Source organism: Lycium barbarum, chromosome 7 (assembly GCF_019175385.1).
Source record: "Lycium barbarum isolate Lr01 chromosome 7, ASM1917538v2, whole genome shotgun sequence".
NCBI lineage: Eukaryota > Viridiplantae > Streptophyta > Magnoliopsida > Solanales > Solanaceae > Lycium > Lycium barbarum.
In genome coordinates, this window is record NC_083343.1 from 27,989,418 (window position 1) to 28,010,860 (window position 21,443).

General features: G+C 38.9%; 2 protein-coding genes across 7 annotated transcripts in view; one reads left to right on the plus strand and one right to left on the minus strand.

Annotated features, from left to right (window-relative positions):
* Positions 1-21,443, minus strand: part of LOC132603337 (lariat debranching enzyme-like) — a 28,944-nt gene that overhangs the window by 2,406 nt on the left and 5,095 nt on the right. For 2 of the 6 annotated variants that reach the window (XM_060316351.1, XM_060316353.1), the window contains exons 4-11: positions 20,373-20,494; positions 19,957-20,150; positions 10,982-11,164; positions 3,796-3,914; positions 3,577-3,716; positions 3,162-3,281; positions 2,221-2,337; positions 1,494-1,595 (exon numbers count right to left, since the gene is read on the minus strand). In XM_060316351.1, the coding sequence (XP_060172334.1) occupies positions 2,249-2,337; positions 3,162-3,281; positions 3,577-3,716; positions 3,796-3,914; positions 10,982-11,164; positions 19,957-20,150; positions 20,373-20,494 (967 nt within the window). In that variant the 3' untranslated portion in view covers positions 1,494-1,595; positions 2,221-2,248. Of the gene's footprint in view, positions 1-1,493; positions 1,596-1,839; positions 2,338-3,161; positions 3,282-3,576; positions 3,717-3,795; positions 3,915-10,981; positions 11,165-19,956; positions 20,151-20,372; positions 20,495-21,443 lie in introns of those variants that run through there. The other 4 variants (XM_060316355.1, XM_060316357.1, XM_060316354.1 and 1 more) reach the window with 4 other exon arrangements.
* LOC132601434 (uncharacterized) lies at positions 432-1,274 on the plus strand. The gene has a single exon (XM_060314514.1). The coding sequence runs from the start codon at positions 432-434 to the stop codon at positions 1,272-1,274; it is 843 nt and encodes a 280-aa protein (XP_060170497.1).

The window sequence follows — 21,443 nt, forward strand, 5'->3', positions numbered from 1 at the left end:
GAGGAAGAAAGAAGAAGAACTGAAGAAAAAGAAGGAGAAAGAGACGTACCTGAAACCTTGAAGGAGAAGAGAGGAGGAGGCAAAAAAAAAACCCTAGCTGCTATTTTCATTTAAGTCCTCCACTTCATTTAAGTCCTCCACTTCTTTTAATTGCTTTTTTTTTTTTAAAAAGGCATCTCGCCTCGCCATAACTGGGCGCCTCGCCTTGGCGCCATTAGCGCCTTTGGGGTGCCTTTTGAAGGTCTGCTCGCCACAGCCATAAAAGGCGCTGCAGCCTCGCCTCGCCACGCCTCTCGCCAAAGGCGAGATGGCGCTCGCCTTTCACAACACTGGTTTCTATTGCCCAAAAAGATCCTCTCCCTAATAACTAGTGTGTGCAGAAACTTCTTGTGGACTGGTAGGAAAGATTACTCTAGAAAAGCACTGGTCTCATGGGACACTATGTGTCAGCCCAAGTCCACTCTGGTGGGTTGAATATCCTGAATTTCTTCTTGTGGAATAAAGCTGCTATCTGCAAATTGCTATGGGCTGTTGCAAAGAAAAAAGAGAGACTGTGGGTGCTATGGATTCATGCTTATTATGTGAAAGGTGATGATTTTGGGCAGACTCCGACCCCCAAGCAGGCTAGCTGGGTGGTTAGGAAAATATTTGACGCAAGGAAGTGGTGGGCTGATGGGGTGGATTGGTTGGGACACTTAGACAATGCTGTATCAGCCGGAAAGTTTAGTATCCAGACGATATACAAATCACTCACACCTCAGTTCCCTAAAGTATCTGGGAAGAAATTGATTCTGGCTCCAGGCATGATACCTAGACATCAATTTATTCTATGGTTAACTATGCACAAGAGACTATCTACAGTAGATAGGATCAGGAAGTGGGGGATTCATGCTGACCCTGATTGTGTGTTATGCTCCACTAATGCTGAGGAAACGCATGACCATCTGTTCTTTGAATGCCAATATTCCAAATACATCTGGCAGTCTCTCCTCACATGGATAGGCATAGCTAGACAGGTTGGATCATGGTCTGGAGAAGTGCAATGGCTTGTGGCAACCATCCGACCCAGTAAACCAAAGACCCTGGTGCTAGGAACTTTGTTTGCTGCTACTGTATACCACATCTGGACCAAGAGGAACTATAGAGGATTTCAACAGAAGCAGCAAACCAAGCACAAAATCCTCAAAGAGATAGCCCTGCAACAACATATTGTGGGGAGATGCAAGCCTAAATGGTCCCAAGTATTAGATAGTTTAAATTGTTTCCCATGTTAGCTGCCTCCCACCCTGCTGCTAGATGAAGAAGCTCACATATTGAGCTACTGATGGCTTGTGCAGTGAGGATGAGTGCAGAATATGTTGAGAGAGCGATTTATGTTTGAGATTTAGCTCTAGAGTCCAAATGAGCTGATTGTACATAATGCTATACTTGGTTGAATAAAATTTCTGTTTGGCCAAAAAAAAAAAAACCGAAATACTCATATATTTATATACCTTCCTGGAGTTCAGTGGATGACCCAGAAGCACTGCCAACGATAAACAGATATCGGTCCCTTTTGCTGGGTAAAGTCATCGATCTTTAAAGCCAAGCAATCTCTGCAAGTGGATCCATGGCAAAATGAGTTCTTACGATCATACCTTTTCTCCACGAAAAGAATTGGGATGGCTTTTGTGATTCACCATAATACAGTCATCAGCTAATATTGGCAAAATCAAGGGGCACATTTATAAGAATGTCCTCTCATGTGATGATGTTACCTACAACTTCCACCTAACACTAAGATATTGTGCACAACCTAGGAAAACTTTAAGAGAACATGCAATTCAGCTGTGCCCAATATAAGAAAATCATAACATTCCACCATCGATATTAAACCAGCAATAGTTCAAATACCAGTAAAGATTTAGTGATCCAGACAAAGGTGATGAAATTAGTTATCAACTCCCACAAAGGCTTAAGCACCACCTACCCATTGAAGGTTCGGCATAGCAAGGTGAGAGCAAGTAAAAGATACTAAGGTCTAAAAATGGACAAAAATAACGGAAAAGGGGCAGCGTTTCAAATGTCAAAACAATTCTGTGAAGTGAAGCTGCCCATTAAAACCGCAGCTTTCATTTACCCTTTATAGCGGCAATTCTTTGGGAACAGCCTTTTACAAAAATTTATTGTCAGGCAGAAATTAATCATGACTGTTATAAGGAACCAACAAAAAATAAGTACCAAGATCTGAGCTTAAGATTAATCCTTCTTAAGCATCTTCTGGGTCAATCTCTTTGAAATCCTCCATACCATCCACATCATCTATGGGTATATCTTCACTATCGTAATCAGAGGAACCTGAAAATGCATTAAAACAAGGTAAAGCTCAACCCAAGTTATTGAAGATTACTGTTACCCTCTTCTAGAATATAAAATATACATCAAAACTAAAAATAGGAGACTGAAGAGCTATGACTCTACTATACAAGATATCTCTATAGTAGAAACACGTCAACTATACTTAATTAAATTGCATAGCATACCCGTATATAGGGTATACAATGACATTGCTGACAAAAGAAAATGTGAGTGAAAACACGGTAACATACACAGTTTTCAAAGCAGAATTCGTTATCGAAGGTCGGCAGCCGCAGGGAATGCCATTTTAAAATCAACCAACAAAATAAATTTATGAAAGGTAATAAACCATGACTCACCTAAATATTTGTAGAAATTGTAAAAAGTAAAGGTTCAGGGTAGAAGCTATTACTCCTCAAAGGATTACGTATAAGAATTCTGCTTGTCAATTCTTAATATACATGTAGTATTCCTAAACTAACCTGAGCTTAAGCCCTGCACTAGCTATTTGAATCCTTAGCGATGGTCGAAAATATTACCTATTAAATTGTATCTAAGGTGGCTCTATATTATGTCAGAGAATAGTTTTTCACGAGGAAAAGTGAAATGCTCTATAGTATATGTCAGAGAATCATTTTTCCAGGAGAAAAATGTAGACAACCACATACTTCTATTGTTAGAACTTCTGGTTTCTTCTCTCCCTATGTCATAATAAACAAAGAGTGTAGTACATAAAACTTCAACCAGTGTCAATTGAATAGAGATAATGGATCATAAATCGCAAGGCCAAATAACTTTACAATCAATAGAGGAAGAACATTTACATCCTGAAATAAATGAGGCTGGACTTGCAGCAGGCTCGCTTGATTCTGGCATTTTATTAAGAAGATACTCAAGTTCCAGGAACTGCAAAAGAGCTTCTGTCTGAGGGTTTTTATAGAAACCTGTGAAGGAAACAGAAAGGAGAGTGAATCAACATGCATTGCTATAAACTATCTTGCAATATACTAATAGATAAGAACGAGAACTAGAACTATGTTTAACTGTACTCAAAGACTTCAAAATAAAGATAACAGTGAGCTTCTACTGGACAAATTTCAATCTCGCTTGTTAAGTAGTTCAGGACAAACTCAGTTTTTATTCAAGATGATTATGCCAGACTCTCAATTGACTCCACCGAGCATCTTATGACACAAAAGAAAGTACGCATAGATAATGTCCTGGTGTACAGATAATCACCATGGAATACACCATTGGCAACAGGTTGAGAAGGATTGTAGCATGGTGCGGTCTGAACAAATTCAAACGGCTTGGATCCTCTTGTCCGCAGCTTATTTCTTACAAACTGGCGGCACTGTTCTATGTCAAGATGTACATTACTACAATCAAAATGGAGGGAGTTACGAGCTGATTTCCATGAAACACGATAAAAGAACAAAAATTATGAAATGTACGTACTTATAGTTCACACTCCTGATTGTCAAGGGCAAGGCAGCATTATACTTTCTTGTAATAGCCAACCATTCTTCATCAAGTTGAAGTTCATGAGGTCCTGGTCCGGACTCAATTTCAATAACCTATAAAGCACAGTGAGTCACACAAATCAATACATTACTTTAGGCTGAATACATATGCGGCCCCTTAAAATTTTCCGATTTTTTTTTTTTTTTCATTTGAGCACTTGAACTTAAGAGTTGTACCTATTGAACACTTCAACTCGAGCCAAATTTGAACACTTAATTCACGATTCTAAACAAATTAAAGTGCGTGAAAATCACTTGCTGTGATTTGCAAGTAAAACCAATGATGAAAGGACATGTCAGCAAAGATATCAAGTAAAAAAAGACTGAGTTGACCTGAAAAGACTTGTGTAAATCTCCTCTCCGATGAGGCTATTTTCCCGACAAGTAAACCGGAGAAGCAGAAAAAATTTCAGATTTGGAGCCTCAATAATAGTTCCGGCTCAGACTTGGTTCACGAAGGTCTTCCTAGATCTGGCAGAATGATATCGAGAAAAAACATAATTTTATATCGTGCTGGACAATATCTTCCGGCGAAGTCCAATAGATTCCAGATTTGTGGGGTTATATAAATCTGTTTTCAAAGACTTTGAGGGAAGGATTTTGGGATAAAAGGAAGAAAGGAATAGTATAAGAGGAAGGGGTCTGATGGCCGGCACTATGGAAGATGCGATTTCACTTGAATCTGAAGAAAAAGAAGATCTAAAAGCATGTATTATTGTTCTATAACCAATCTCTACTTATTAGCAGTAAGAAAACAAAGAAGAATTCTCAAAAATCATTTGCTGGTGTATTCTTCTTCTTAAAGAAATTCTCCCAGGCCCAAATCCCGAGGTAAGTTTCAAAACCCTTTTCAGACTTTTCTCTCTCCTCTAACCTTCTTTCCGACCATCTCTTCTACTGCTCCGATATGACCCGGATCCATCTCCGACCTTCTCTCTCTTCCAAAATGAACCAGATCCTATTTCCGACCACCAAGAACCTTTTTCCGGCCACCCAGAACTTCTTCCGACCAACTCTCTTCTGTTAGTCATCGTTTCTCTTCCTCTTCTCATGGAGAACAAAATCTTCTTTATTTGTGGGGAGAAATCTTTTGAGATTATAGATTCCGGCGACGGGTGGTTTGTTCTGATTGAAAGGGGGAAAAGATTCTCTTCAAAAGTCAAAATAGAAGAAGAAAACTTCCGGCGAGTGTGTGAGGCTCTCAGACAAGCCTCCAAACGACCAGGAATTTTTTACAGAAAATGGGGATGGAAATCTCAAGCCTACTATTACAGGGTTTTCGCAAACTTTAATAGCTATGGTTGTTTCATACGCATTGAGTCATGGATGGGGGATAGGATGAATGCAGTCATCATCCCAGAAATTGTGCCTAACTCGGGATGGGGAGATATCGCAGAAAAAATTCTCAAATTCTTGGGGAAGCAAACTTCTTTCAGATTCAAGCACACCAATACACACCAGTTGAACACCTATGTTGATACAGCAAAACTTCCTCATTGGCCGGAGATTTCAAAACCTACTGCACCTCTTACAAGGGAAAACAACATGGAGACAGAAGATGAAAGTCACCAGTTCCTTTCAAGATGCTTGGTCGGAACCTTCAATGATCCTTTCAACTTCAGTCCAAACAACGAGGTGATTCAAAAATGGTTTTTGAATAGGTGGAAAATCTGTGCCGGCATGAGAGTAATTCCTATGGCCCACAACCAATTTCTTTTTGAACTGCCTTTGAGACAGGAAGCTATGAGAGTTCACACCGGAGATTGGTTCTGGAATGGTCTCCGGTCACCGGCACAGAATTAGCAACTCAAAGGTCAGGTCAAAAGTGGATCAAGGCTTTCGGAATCCCAATTAATGCGTGGAGGTTTGATACATTCAAATCTGTCGGGGATATTTGCGGAGGATTTGTTGACATCGATGAAGACACTAAGAATCGAAGTCACTATTCTTGGGCCAGAATCTGTATTAAAAACTCCACGATGGAGCCCCCAGATAAGCTAGATCTTGATGTCGAAAATTGGAGATCTGAAACCTCGATTTTGAAGGATGTAGCTGCTACACCAAAGCCGATTCGAGAAACAGGGGTCAGAGCAAGGCTTAAAGTTCAGAGTACCAGTACCCCGGAGATTGATTTGGGGAAAGAAGCCGATGGTAGGGTCAACTCAAAGCACGTGCGTGGACAGCTGGAAAAAAACCCTTCCATTCAAATTTAAAATTATCGGGTCCTCTACCTAGCCGTATCAGCAAGTGGGCTTTTAATCAGAATGGGCCCAATGAAGCAAGCAGCTCTAGAAATTACAAAGAAGATAAAATGGGCCATTCAGATTTCACTCATTATTACAACAGAAACCCAAAAAGAAAGGCCCATTCTAGAGCAAAGTCAAAGGCTCAGGAGTGGCGTCCAAATGGGAATATTCACGACCGGAGAATGCTCGAAGATACGACCTCCTCTCCTCTTGCTTCTTTACCACAGCAGTTCCACCCAACACCACCAGTGCTGTCTCTCTACCACATGCAGAAGTTATGGGGTCAACTTTGGAGGCTGAGCAGAGGAGGCAGAATCATCCATTAATAATCTCAGATTTCTTTCTCAAAGGCTGGGTTGGCCAGTTTCTACTTCTTCTGCCATCGTTTGTTCTGATACGTGATTCACTTCCACTGCTTTGGCATCAAGATGATCAATTGGAGACAAGAATTCAAGAGCCAAAATTAGTAGAGATTTCCAAATGGACAAAGCTGACTATGGGGAAGGCATGCAAAGCCTTTGGGATTAATTCTGAAGGATTTAAGCATGAAATCTTTGAATTAATTATGAGAATGGACAAAAACAGACAATTACAATTGCAAAGGAAAAATTCTTCTGATACACCCCACAAGAAGAGACAAGGGAAGAAGAAAGGGGAGATTGAAGTCCAAAACTTAATTTGTGGGATCAACTATGAAGGGAGCAGCAAAAAAGGTAGGGGCAGGCATCACCATAGCTTTTCTAGATGAAAGTGAAGGTATTGAGCTGGAACATCAGGGGTCTTAATGAAATGGATAAAAGGAGTACCATATCATCTCCGGTAAAAAAAAAAAAGGAAAGCAGATGTTGTATGTATTCAGGAATGGAAAACTTGAGCACTGACTTGATCTATCAAATTTGGGGAAACAGATGGGCAGAATGGCAAGAATTGAAAGCCAGTGGAACCAGAGGTGGCATTATCATCTTGTGGGATAAGAGAATGTGGAAATGCATTGATTTCCACCAAGGTTGCTTCTCAATTACTTGTTTTTTTGAGAGCCTTCTAGAGGACTTCAGATGGGGAATTACAGGTGTATCCCTCACACTAACATCAAGAGGGAGGAATTCTGGAATGAACTTGGGGGAATCAGGGGTCTATGGAGTGACAACTGGGTTGTGAAGGGGGGGGGGGGGGGGGGGGGGGGTTCACTGTGTGTAGATATATAACCGAAAGACTGAATTGTACCAGAAGATCTAAGTCTATGAGATGCTTTTCGGAGATAATTGAAGATCTTCAACTTATAGATCTACCATTGGAAGGGGCACAATTCACATGGTCTAGAGGTGAAACTTTGCTACAAGCCTCTAGAATAGACAGATTTCTAGTCTCTTCAGAGTGGAATGATAGTTTCAAAGTCATCAAACAAATAGTACTACCAAGAGTCATCTCAGATCACAATCCTATACTACTAGAGAATGGAGAATGGGATGCACCACCTTCTTACTTTAAATTTCAAAATATGTGGCTTCAACATGAGGGGTTCCTTGACATAATGAGAGGATAGTGGCAGAATTATTCAGTTCGTGGCACCCCAGATTTTGTGCTAACTCAAAAATTGAGAAACTTGAAGAAAGATCTTTCCAAGTGGAATAAAGAGGCTTATGGCAGATTTGAAACAAGGAGATGCAAGGCTCTTGAAGAACTAGCTATCTTAGAGCAGGCAACAGAAACCAGGATTCCATCTCAGTTAGAAAAACAAAAGTTTATTAGCCTGAAACTTGAGTTGGAAGTGATTGCCAAAGCTGAAGAAACCTGCTGGCGACAAAAATCAAGATGCCTGAAACTTGAGTTGGAAGTGATTCCCAAAGCTGAAGAAACCTGCTGGCGACAAAAATCAAGATGCCTTTGGCTGAAAGATGGGGACAAAAATACCAAGTATTTTCACTCTCCGGCCAACTCACATAGGAGGTTCAACTCTATTGATAAGCTCAAAATTGGCAATGTTATTGATCAAGGGGGAAATACTGAACTACTACCAAGAGTTATACAAAGAAACTGAAGAATGGAGGCCAACCACCAACTTTGAGGGCGTTGCTAGACTTCCTATGGAGGACAGTGAGGGACTAGAAGTTGCCTTTGAGGAAGAAATAGTTCATGCAGTCATTCAGTCTTTTGCACCGGATAATGCCCCAGGGCCAGATGGTTTCACAATGGCATTCTTTCAAAAATCCTGGGAGTTCATAAAGCCAGTAATCATGGGTGCTATCAGTCACTTTCACCAACACAATTATATGGTGAGATCATGCAATGCCACATTCATCTCCTTGATCCCTACAAAGACTGGTGCTATGGAAATGAGGGACTTCAGGCCAATAAGTCTCATTGGTAGTGTTTATAAAATAGTTGCCAAACTTTTAGCAGAAAGGTTGAAGAAGGTAATTGGAAAGCTGGTTTCCAGTCACCAAAATGCTTTCATCAAGGGAAGACAGATAACTGATGCAGCCTTAATTGCTAATGAAGTTTTGGATTGGAGGATTAAAACAGGAACCCCTGGGATCATGTGCAAACTTGATTTGGAGAAGGCTTTTGACAAGATTAATTGGTCTTACCTGACCTCTATTATGAAGAAAATGGGATTTGGGGCAAAATGGCTTAAATGGATCAAATATCGCATCTCCACAGTCAAATATTCAATTCTGATAAACAAAGGGCCCATGGGTTTTTTCTCTCCACAGAAAGGAATCAGGCAAGGAGATCCACTTTCACCTTTCTTATTCATCTTGGCTATGGAAGGTCTAAGCAAGATGCTGGAAAAAGCTAGCTTCAATGGATACAGGGATTTAGTGTGGGCATAAATACAGGAAACAAAATGACTATCTCACATTTACTGTATGCTGATGACACACTGATATTTTGTGAAGCAGAGAAGTCTCAAATCCTTTATCTGACTCTTACACTGATGCTTTTTGAAGCATTATCAGGATTGCATATCAACATGTTGAAAAGTATAATTTATCCAGTTAATGATGTTCTTAACATGGAGGAGCTGGCAGGTATTTTGGGGTGCAATATAGGATCATTTCCTAGCACTTATTTGGGCCTACCTTTGGGTGCCAAATTCAAGTGTCGTGATATATGGAATGGGGTGGTGGAGAAATTTGAAAAAAGGTTAATCCAGATGGCAAATTCAATATCTCTCATTGGGTGGAAGGCTCACACTTATCAGTAGTGTTCTTGATAGTATACCAACCTACCTCATGTCCTTATTCCCCATTCCCAAGAAGGTGCTAGATAAGCTAGACAAGATCAGGAGAAATTTTCTATGGGAAGGGAATAGCAGCACTCACAAATTTCATTTGGCAAAATGGGACAAAGTATTGCTCCCAAAGTGCAATGGAGGCCTAGGAGTCAAAGATTTGGCAATTCATAACAATTCCTTACTCAAGAAATGGCTTTGGAGGTTTGGCTCAGATGATGATGATGGAAGTCTCTGGAAGAAGGTGATCATAGTTAAACATGGTAAAAAGGAAAACTGGAGCTCTAACACTGTACTTTACCTTATGGAGCTGGGCCATGGAAGTATATCAGTAAGCTGGGTTCTGAGTTTTCTCATGAAATCCACTTCAAACCTGGTGATGGTGTTCATATTAAGTTTTGGAAGGATAGATGGCAAAACAATACATCTCTCATGGAGGAATACCCCAGCCTCTTCAACATTGCCAGAGACAAGGATTCCTCAATTGCTCAAAACAGGATCAACAACAGTTGGGATGTGCATCTCAGAAGGTTTGTACAGGATTGGGAACTTGGGAGTCTGATGGAAATGTTAGCAAAGGTGGAAGCTCACAACATTGATGAAAGTGCACCAGACAAGTTGAGATGGGGAAACAAAGGCACATTCACAGTGAAAGAATGCTATAGGCAACTATGTTCTCATAATCAATTGCCTGATTTATGGCCATGGAAGCTAGTATGGAAGACTAAACTGCCTATGAAGATTAAATGTTTCAGCTGGGTTATACTAAAGAATGCATGTCTTACTCTGGATAATCTGAATAGAAAATGCTTCCAGTTGGACAACATATGTTATTTCTGCAAGAGCACTCAGGAGACAGTTAACCACCTCTTTCTGCATTGCCCATTAGCTTATGACCTTTGGAACATGTTCCTATGTATTTTTCAGTTAAGCTGGGTGATGCCACAAAGTTTGAGAGAAGCCCACATGTCTTGGAGTTTATGGATAGTTGATAAGACCATCAGAAAGGTCTGGAATATGATTCCTGCTGCAATTTTTTGGTGTATTTGGACTGAGAGGAACAAGAGATGTTTTCATGATACCTCAATTCCTATTCAAGCTCTTAAAGCCAAATGCTTAGTTAATCTTTTTTGCTGGACAATGTTGTCCCAGTATCTAATACTGAACATTTCTTAGATTTTATTAGTACTCTTAACTTTAGAAGGAATCAATGTATAGGGGCCTGCAATTCTCTTTTGTTTTTTTTGCCTATCTGTAATTACGCCCCTGTAATTATGCATCTACTTGATGTTTTCTAATGAAACATCTTACTTCATCAAAAAAAAAAAGAAACATACAAGAAGAAAAGTTGGAAAAATGGCCTGAAGTCAATTTTCGGGCAAAACTCTATTTTTTCCGGCAATCATGTGCTCAAGCTCAGGTGAATAAATATGCAACTTGCCAAGTCACCAACGATGTTTAATAGGCACATTTTGAGATTAGATTTAGTGTTCAATAGGTTATAGGCTTAGTTTAGGTGTCTAAATGAAAATTTCCGACAAGTTTAAGTGTTTGTGTAAGCATTCAGCCTTAACTTTATGTGCGAAGTGCGAACTATAAAAAGGTCTCGACTCCGTAAACAACAGGATGCAGAGAAATACCTGCAAAAACTTTCTACCAGGGAGGCACTTATCGAGGGCAAGAAACTTTGTGGAAGGACCATCCTTCTCATGCTGAACTAAAGCAGAAAATTTGCAGTGCAGATGTGCAGAAAACCAGTAAGAAGGCCTCAACTTTCCCAGTAATTCTGCAGCAGGTTTGCTTCCCAGAGTTCTATCCTTTATCTGAAAGAGTACATATCTTAAATTATCAGGGCATTAAGGGACCGAGAAACAAATATAATTCTACACTTCAGAAGGTGAATATGATACAAGGCCAAGGAAACTAAAGAAATGTACAAACACGTGTGCTACTTATGGTTGAAAGATACTAACTACAAAATGACAAACACAACTTCTGTAAACATAACAGATATGTAGATATGTTCTTTATGAAGAGAACTAAAATAACAGGAAATCAAAGGATAACAAATATTACATCAAGGAGTTGTCCAATTAAATGTGATAGGAAGAAAACAAGTGAAACAATGAGGTTGCTCCAGTGGTAAAGCACTCTACTCCAACCAACCAAATGTGTTGGCTGTTTGAGCGACCAAGTGAACAAAGTGGGTACTCTGTAGTACCCATTCTTGACTTGGGGAAGGAGGTTTTGGGGTGGGTTTACTATATCCGGAGAAAGAAGCAGTGAAATAGTAGTGCTCTTAGTCTTGCTGAACACCTCAAGAAAGGCACGTCATGGAAAAACAAGTAACTTAACCTGGAGGCAGAAAAGCACCCACTACGCAAGACTTCAGTACAGAGCTGAAATACTTGCACATGATATAAAATGAACCAAAAGACTACTTATATTGTACAACTGAATCCTCCTGCTATTAAAAATTGAGAATTCAGGAGGAGCTGAGAGATGAACATAGAAAGAAGATAAAATGGGTGGTCAGGCCTAGCTCTAATCAAATAGATCAGCAGAAACAGGCTAAGGCAAATGAGGAGATTCAAAAGATTCTGGATAACAACTCTGTGGTGGTGGTCACATCTCAACAAGGGGTACATTTTCAGCAGGAAAATCAGGTTGGGCAATTGCAATCTTCTATACCTGTGGTAATTTGATCTCCAGTTCCTGTTAAAAACTCTTTACAACAGTAAGCCAGATTGATGAACTTGGGTCTTAGATATGCGATTTTCAAGAAAATTTAGTGTGCCTCTGTCATGAACCATTTTTAATGTGAGGGTACTCAAGGATGATGTCTATAATAAATAAAGGAATTCGGTTTAATATTATTATAAGAAAGTCCTTGCACATATTTGGAAAAATCAACTATCTCCTAAAACAAGCAGACTGCTCTGTACGAGAAGAAAATCAAGTCTCTTCATTCCATAGAGGATAGCTTTTGGACATGAAATCTTTTTGGAATTTTGAGCATCGAGGTCAAGCAAAATGCACCACAACCACATATCATTTTCTTTAGAGCAGCCAACGGCCCAAGCTTTACTTAAAAAGAGTTCCTTCAAAGTATGTAAAGAAGGAACGAATTAGACAAGGATGGAAGATTTGATCCTCCTACATTGAGATTAAGCCTTGTCAAAGGAGTTAGGTTCTGGCAGAGATAAGATTAACCATTTTCCAACCGAAGTGTTTAGTTAGCTATTCTCAGGGATGCCACAATAGACCTGAATTTGGACAAACAGCAATGCCCAACTTTAAGGATCAGATCCAAGAAGATTAAGGGTCTGTTTGGACATCTACCTGGTAATTGGAATTGGTGTAATTACTAGGGTAGTAATTAAACAGCCTAGTAATTACGCAGTATAGTTATTTTATTTTATTTTTTGATAGGTAACTGAAAGAATTTATTGAAGTAAAGAGGGGGCCAACTTCAAGAAAAAGCTGGATAGAAGTACATCTAAAAGATAAACTTTACATTGAGTGTAAAGAACTAAGAAACTCAGCCAACGCCTCCGGCTCTAAAACATTTGCCGAGGTTATGTTGCACCAAAAATTAAGCAAAAATATACATTTGTGTTTTAGATTAACTACATTGTCCTTTTTGTTATCAAAAACTCTAGCATTTCTCTCTTTCCATACGACCCACCAAACTACTGCTGGGATAGACTTCCAGATGTAACCCGACGCTTTATGCAAATCCTGTTTGTGCCATGAGAGGAGAAAATCAACCGTGCTCCTAGGTATGCACCATTTGATACCAACATGACACACAATAAAATGCCAAATCTGACTGGTGAAGCTGCAATGCAGAAATAAGTGGTTCGCATCTTCCCAATCCCTTCCGCATAGAGAGCAACAATTACAAAGTATTTTGCCTTTCTTTTGCAAGTTGTCAAGAGTAAGGCATTTTTCATGAGCTACCAACCAAGCAAAACATTTGACTTTATGAGGCACCTTACTTTTCCAAAGAGTCTTCCAAGGCCAAAGGGATTGTGAAGATGTGCCGATAAGAGTGCGATAGCAGCTTCTAACCGAGAAGAGTCCTTCAGAGTTGGAATTCCAGAAAAGAGAGTCTGAATTTGAGCCCAGAGGAGGAGAAGTGTTGAGTAGCTCCAAAAGCAGTGAGAATTCTTCCAGTCATTAAAGTTCCTTCTGAAGGGGATGAACCACCCTTGGTTCTGCCATGAATCTGCTATGGACAAGAGAGAGCTAGAAGCTAGTCTTAAAAAAAAAAAAAAAAGGGGGGGGGGAACAAATCCTTCAGAGGAGAATGACCAAGCCACGCATCATGCCAAAAACTAATTTTCCTTCCATTACCCACCCTGAATGAAGAGTGATCCCCCAGCAAATCCCATACAGCTCTAATATGTTTCCAGACCCCGAAGCCGAGAGGTGGTGAAGGGATGTTAGCGGTCCACGCTGAAGAAAAACCATATTTAGAGCAAATAACAGATTTCCAGAGGGGTTCTTCTTCTGAATTGAGACGCCAAAGCCACTTGCACAATAAACTTTTATTGTGAAATCTCAAATTTTTAACGCCCAAACCTCCCATTTCCTTATCCTGAATAACAGTATTCCATTTGACGAGGTTGTAAGCCTTCTTTTCCTTGTTCCCTCGCCATAAGAAATCCCTTCGAATCTTGTCAAGCTTATCGGAAACCGATGCGGGAAGGGGAAATAATGACATTGAATATGTGGATAAAGCATCTAGAACACTGTTGATAAGGGTTACTCTTCCACCCAAAGATAGATACTGTCTTTTCCAATTGAACAACCTCTTTTCGCATTTTTCCAGAATCCCATCCCAGATGGAAACCGAGGTAGATTTTGCTCCTAGGGGGGGACCTAAATAAGTTGTAGGAAAGGAACCAAAGTAACTAGATATTCTGAACTTCATTTACTGGGAAAAGCTGACTTTTCGAAAAATTTATGTGAAGACCGGAGATTGCCTCAAAGGCCAGTAGAATAACCCTCAGATAAAGTATTTGAGAACTTTCAGCATCAAATAATATGAGGGTATCATCCGCACAAAGGATATGAGATATGCACAAAGGATTAGAAATCCTTACAGAAGGAGAAAAACCTCTAATCCATTATTGAAGAACCGCAGTCCTAATCATAAAGCTTAACTCTTCCATAACCAATATGAAAAGGAAAGGAGATAAAGAGTCTCCTTGCCAGAGTCCTCTATGAGAGGGGAAGAAATCTTGAGGTGAACCATTAATGAGGATGAAAAACTTGACAATAGAGATGTAAAAAGAGATCCAGTTTTGCCCAAAGCCTATATTTGCCAAAAGAGATAAGAGAAAATTCCAGTTCACGTGATCAAAGGCTTTCTCAATGTCAAGTTTGCAGAGAATGCCTGGGGTAAATTGTCTAGATCTAGAGTCTAAACACTCATTCGCTATAAGGTCTGCATCAGTGATCTGTCGCCCCTTAGTGAATGCTAATTGGTGAGGAGAGATGAGTTTCCCTATAATCTTCTTTAGCCTGCCTGCCAAGACTTTGGAGAGAATCTTATAAAAGCTACCCACAAGACTGATAGGTCTGAAATCACGAACTTTCTTAGCTCCCATTTTTTTAGGAATGAGAGCAGCTTGTTCGTTTGTCAGAACATAATTATAGTGTAATTACAAGCGTATTGTTTGGCTGGACAAGTGTAATTATACAGTTTGATTAAATTTTAAAAATAAAAATTAATCATCAAAAATTGAAAGTTAATATTTGACAAACATATGCCTTTATAAGTGATACTAAATTAGATATTTAAGATACATATTGTTTCTTGAAAATATATTAATTAATAATCATATATTGTAACTAATATTGTAAAAAATAATTCATATGTATTTTTCATATTAATAATGATTTAATTTAATTAATTAAAAAACCTAAAAGCTTACATTTTGTAAGAATATCATGGACGCATGTTTGAGAAAAAAGAAATATTTATAAATATAGTTCCATAACATTATTCAAATGTTTGACAAAAAAAACATCTATCAATTCTAATTGAAAAATGAACGGCATGCAATGTGAAATAACAAGTCAATACTACTAAAACAAATAAATTGGAGTCGAAAATATAACGTAAATTCGAAATCCAATTTTATTTAACATAATACTCTGATGTCAAGTTCCAACATAACATAAAATAAGTTCCAAAATAACTTAAATAAATATAATTCGAAAGAAAAGAAAAGAAAAGAAAAACATAAGTCTGTAACCTCATTCAACAATGAAATTATACTTTAATGACAACACTCGTTATATGCCATGTTTGTTAACGACTCATTTTTTCTAATATTAGGAGGTGCAGTTTCAAAAAACTATAATAAATCAGTTACGCTAAATGAAGAAATAAAAAATGCGAGCAACTAAATGGAATCCGAAGAAGTAAAGGTTGAAAAATGAGAAGAAAGAAAATGAAAGAAAAATATGTAAAAAAAATTATTTTAAAAATAAAACAATTTAAAAACTTAAAAAAATTAAATTAATAGAAATAAAAAATAAAATTGAAAGAAAAGAAACTAAAATAATGGAAATGAAAAATAAATTCAAAAAGAAAGAAACTTAAATAAAAAGAAAATAAGAAATTACACCCAATTCTTAACCCCCCCCCCCCCCCCCCCCCCCCCTTCTTCCCTTGAGAATTGGAGAGTGCAATTACACCCTCCCAAGTAAACCCAATTCCTCTCTAACTTGGTAATTACCTAGCCAAACAAACATGTCAAACTGTGTAATTACACCCAATTCCAATTCTGTTGTGACTTTCCAACCAGGCTATAAATGATCACATTGAGCACATACCAGGAGAGGAGCATGGCAGTTTGCAGATCAGAATGAACATTATCAAGGCCAAAAAGTTACATTATAGATTACTAATAAGCATTTTTTTTTTATTAAGCACCGGGTGTCCGGGTCTCTTTGAGCCCCGACTAATCCCGGAGGTGCACAGGCCCTCGGCAAGGAGTTTCCCGCAAGTGCACCACGGGTAATTCAGGGTTTTACCCCAGTCCGATGGCCCTCAGAAATTGTTTGCACCCAGTGAGTTTCCCGCAGATTACTAATAGGCATTCTCTACAACTGTTAGCAGTGAGCATAGGAGCTAGAATTTAATTTCTTTTCAAACTTGCTAGTTTCCACTTTGGACATAATGTAGCTGCAATTGCAGCAGACACAACTGTTATTTCCTTTGCTTTTATCTGTAATAAAAAATACATCATTAGGCAACATACCTAATGGTCTATTGGTTTTAAAAAAAAAAAAAATATATATATATATATATATTGGACTCGACATACAGTACCAAGTATGGTCCATATGCCCCCATGTACTGCCATATCTCCTCCCGTATCACAATCCCTGAAGAGAAGAAGGGTAAGGATTTAAACAAAGTGAAGTGTATTAAGGATGATTCTCAACAAGTGTTGACAGGAGATAACGAGATCAAGGAGAAGCTACTACTTTGATCAATTGTTCAACTCGAACCAAGAGAATAACATTTTCGATCTCACATGTCGATGAATGATAGAAACTTTAGCTACATTCCTAGAATTAGACCGACAGAGGTAAAGGGTGCCATGAAAAATATGCAGATTAGAAAAGTTTATGGTCATGATAGTATCCCTATAGAGGTTTGGAAGTGTCTTGGAGATGTCGGAGTAGAATGGCTCACCAAGCTATTCAATGCTATACCAAGAAGCGGTAGGATGTCTAATGAATGGAGACATAGTACCATGATTCCTATTTATAAGAATAAAGGAGATATTCAAAGTTGTGAACTATCGTGGCATCAAACTCATGAGTCATATGATGAAACTCTGGGAAAGAGCAACAGAGCCATACACTTAGGAACACAAGAGTGAAAGAGAACCAGTTTGGAATTATGTCTGGTAGATCTACAAAGGAGCCGATGACTCAATATGGGCGGTTGAAAAGAGTTCTTTCGATCCGATCATTGTGTAAGCTGAGAGTTCAATAAATAAGGAGCCAAATGACATATTTAATCAGTTAGGAGCGAAGAGTGAAGACCAGGAAATTCCTTCCTAATAGAGTAAGAGCATAGGAAAGTCTTTTGATCTTTAATCCCCCAATTCAGGAGCAATTGAAGCGAATATAATAAAAGAATGCAAGGAAGGGTTCCCCCAAGAGAGGCATCTCAACTGCTTCCAAAATCATGCCATCAACCAGTAATGCGACTTGTAGAAAAGTCCCTCCCTATACCTAGCAGAGTTGGCACTAGCTACCCGCCATCAAAAGAGGCACAACTTTAAGATCCACATGCAAGGGAAGATCCGCTTATTCTTTGAGATGACAAATCTCCCCACTAGACGCAAATTGCCAAATCAACACTATAGGAGTGCTTTCTCTGATCGGCGTTCCCCAAACCAGAGCTAAAAGGACATACCATCCCCCAAGGATTATCGGGCACCGGTTGGAGGAGAAGATAAGGACAACTTTCTTTCTTCCATTCCACTCCTTGCTCTAATCCCAACTGGATAAATAGAGCTAGCACTTGCTATAAGGGCTTCTGACTCGCCTGTAACTAGCTGCAAGGAAACTAAAAAGCTTTATTTATTTTAATATAAAAGAAAAATGCACTCATCACTCTTCTCTATTGAGTTCATCTTGTATAGGGGAGCTATAGCTCAATAGTATGGGTATTTATTCTTATAAGAGGGAGAGTGTGCTAAAGCCATAGGGGTGAGCTCCCACAAGAAATGCTAATAAGCATTAATCAGTCCGTCTGCGGAGATAAAGGGAGATTCTTCATAGAAGATTTTGTTTATTCCCACCTCAAGCTCGGTCATTGGTTAACCTCCTCAATCGATTGGACTATGGTGAATCACCTGTGTATTGGTCTATAGGAAAGTGTAAGACGCTACTGCTCGCAACTAAGTCTTGAGTATCGATCTAACAAAAAAGATAACTAGGTTATATTCTTGCTAAGAAGATTGACAATATCTATCACGTAAAGAAGAAAGACCAAAACATAGTGTTTATTGATCTAGAGAAAACATAAGGTCCTATGGTGGGTGACAGAAAAGAAAGGAATTCATATTAAATATATAAATGTCATACAGGACATGTATGAAGGAGCCGTCACTAGCGTGAAAATAGTAGTAGGTGATACATAGAAGTTTCCCATAACAATGGGTTTACACCAGGGATCGGCATTGAGCCCTTACTTGTTTACCCTAGTTATGGACGAGCTAACCAACACAATACAAGATGAGGCCCATTTGCGGATGATATTGCGTTAATCGACAAAGCGAGGTTGTCAACAAAAAGCTTGAACTATGGAGCACTTTAAAGAGTAGGGTTTTTAGGATAAGTAGAATTAAGACTGAATACATGCACGGCACATTTAGTCAGCATGAGAAGAGAGGTTGAGAAGAGCCTAGATGGGATTGTCCTGCCAAAATGCAAACAATTTAGATATCTAGGCTCGTCGTTTCAAGAGAATGGAGTGATAGATGAAGATGTTCCTCATAGGATTAAAATCGGATGGTTGAAATAGAGAAGTGCTACCGGGCGTTATGTGATAGAAGGATGCCTACTAAAGTGAAAGGAAAGTCCTATAGAACAGCTATAAGACCGACAATATTATATGGTAGTGAATGTTGGGCTGCTATAATCCAACATATCCACAAGATGAGTGTTGCAGAGATGAGGATGTAAGATGGATGTGCCGGTCATACCAGATTACATAAGATTCGAAATGACCATATTCTCCAAAAGGTGCAAGTAGCACAACTTGAGGACAAAATGTGAGAAGGTCGCTTGAGATGGTTTGAGCATGTTCCGCGTTGACCTACAGATGCACCGCTCTGTAGGTGTGAAACTATGGTAAGTGAAGGTGCTAAAAGGGGACGGGGTAGACCTAAAATCACATGGAAGAAGATGGTCTTGAAAGACATACAAATGCTTGGTATCAACGCAGACTTAGCTAAAGATAAGGCAATGGAGGAAAAAGATCCATTAGGTGATAGCTACCAGCTGAGGATAGGTTTTAGGCTTGTTAACGACCTTCTATTATTATTTTTTTGATTGATTAAGCACCGGGTGTCCGGGTCTCTTTGAGCCCCGACTAATCCCGGGGGTGCACAGGCTCTCGGCAAGGAGTTTCCCGCAAGTGCACCACGGGTAATTCAGGGTTTTACCCCAGTCCGATGGCCCTCAGAAATTGTTTGCACCCAGTGGGTTTCGAACTTGAGACCTTGAAAGGGAGCACCCCAAGGCTCAAGCCAATTACCACCAGGCCAACCCCTGAGGGTTACGACCTTCTATTATTATTATTACTATTGTTGTTACTATTATTATTATTATTGATATTATTGTTATTATATTTTCAACTTATTTATCACTTTTATTTTATTTAGTGTGATGATGATATGATATGAGTTTAAATGAAGAAATGGGGATTCATATAGCCAACCCGACTTGTTCGGGACTAAGACATAGTGGTTGTTGTTGTATGGTATTTTCCAGTAGGATAAGCAGATCTGTGTATAAGCTTTATCAAACAAGGTATATCAGCGATGGAAAAATTGAACCTGCTCAAGATTACCTCTTGCTCAAAAAAAGGTTTTTGACGAAGAAGAGCTTTCAAGTCCCCACAGTCAGTGATGCCAACAGGCCAGTCATGTGAAAGAAAGATATCAACTGGTTCCTCAATTTGCAAGAGCTTGTGGACATCATACTCACGAACATGATATATCGATCGAATATCCCGTTGACTATAAGGCAGCTTCTCATAGTGCCCTGCCAATATCAGGCAATTGTCACACATAACAGTCACGTAAATCCAATTTCAAGTTTTTGAAACTTATATTCAGTAACAAATCTAGAGGAGTTAGGTACAGTGAATTAGCCAACTAATACAACATGAAATTTGATAAACGCTACAAGGTTGCTTTCACTAACTCATCAACATTAAAAATGTTAATATCCAAATCCAGGTAATATTTGCTAGGACTGACGTACCCTGATTGTAATGGTGTGATTTATAAATTCCAGAAAGGCCACCAATACGAATGTTGCCAAACTTGATTACTCCAGCAAATCCAAGGAAGTATATCTGAGGTGCTGCCCATCCTCCATAGTACCTGGAAGCAAAAACAACCATTGTATTAGGTAGGCAAGCTGAGGAAAGTATCATACTACGTTTCATGTTATTTCTCATTCACCATTCCATCCTATAATACCCTTTATCAACTATAAGTAAAAAACGCATCTATGAACACTAAAAGAATTTCCTTCTCATGCTCAAGTTTGCAAGAAGAAGAGAGAACAATCCAGAATGCATCCAACAAACAAATTTTAAAGGAAGCCGGTGAATTATGTATTGGAGGAATACAACATGACTGGTCATATCAAACCAGCTATCAAGTGTCAACACTTTGTTCCTCAAGTAAACTAGACAATAACCTGTGAGAAAATGAAACCCTTAATGTCCTTATTCTTTTTTCTATGTTCCAACTCCTCAAAGGCTAGTTCCACAGATAAGTTTTTTTTTTTTTAAAGCAAAGTGAAAAGTTCTATAAAGCTGGTGTAGTATTGTTATATGGGAGTGCATACCGGACTTTTAAATTCCTGCATATTCCGAAGAGGAGTGTCGTAGAAATGGCAGAAGTTAAGATGGATAGGAGGTCATTAGAAACAATGCATCCGGCAGAAGGAACAAATATCATACATGGAGGATAATTCGAGAAAATGCTGCCTAAGATGATTTGATTATGTTCTACGTACACCTCCAAAAGAACCGGCCAAAAGGTATGATACTATGGTCATTAAAGGTGTTAAAACGGGACAAGATAGACCTAAACCACATGAAGGAGAGTTGTCCACAAAGATCTAAAACTTCTTAGAATTCAAGAGAACCTAGTGAAAAACATAATGCCATAGAAGTAAAAGATCTATAGGTGATAACAACTACTACCTCCTTCCCATTTTATGTAAGCCCTTTAACTGGGCATGGAGTTTATGAAATGTGCAAAGACTTTTGAAACTTGTGGTCTAAAACAAGTCATAGATATTCGTATTGCTATAAATCAT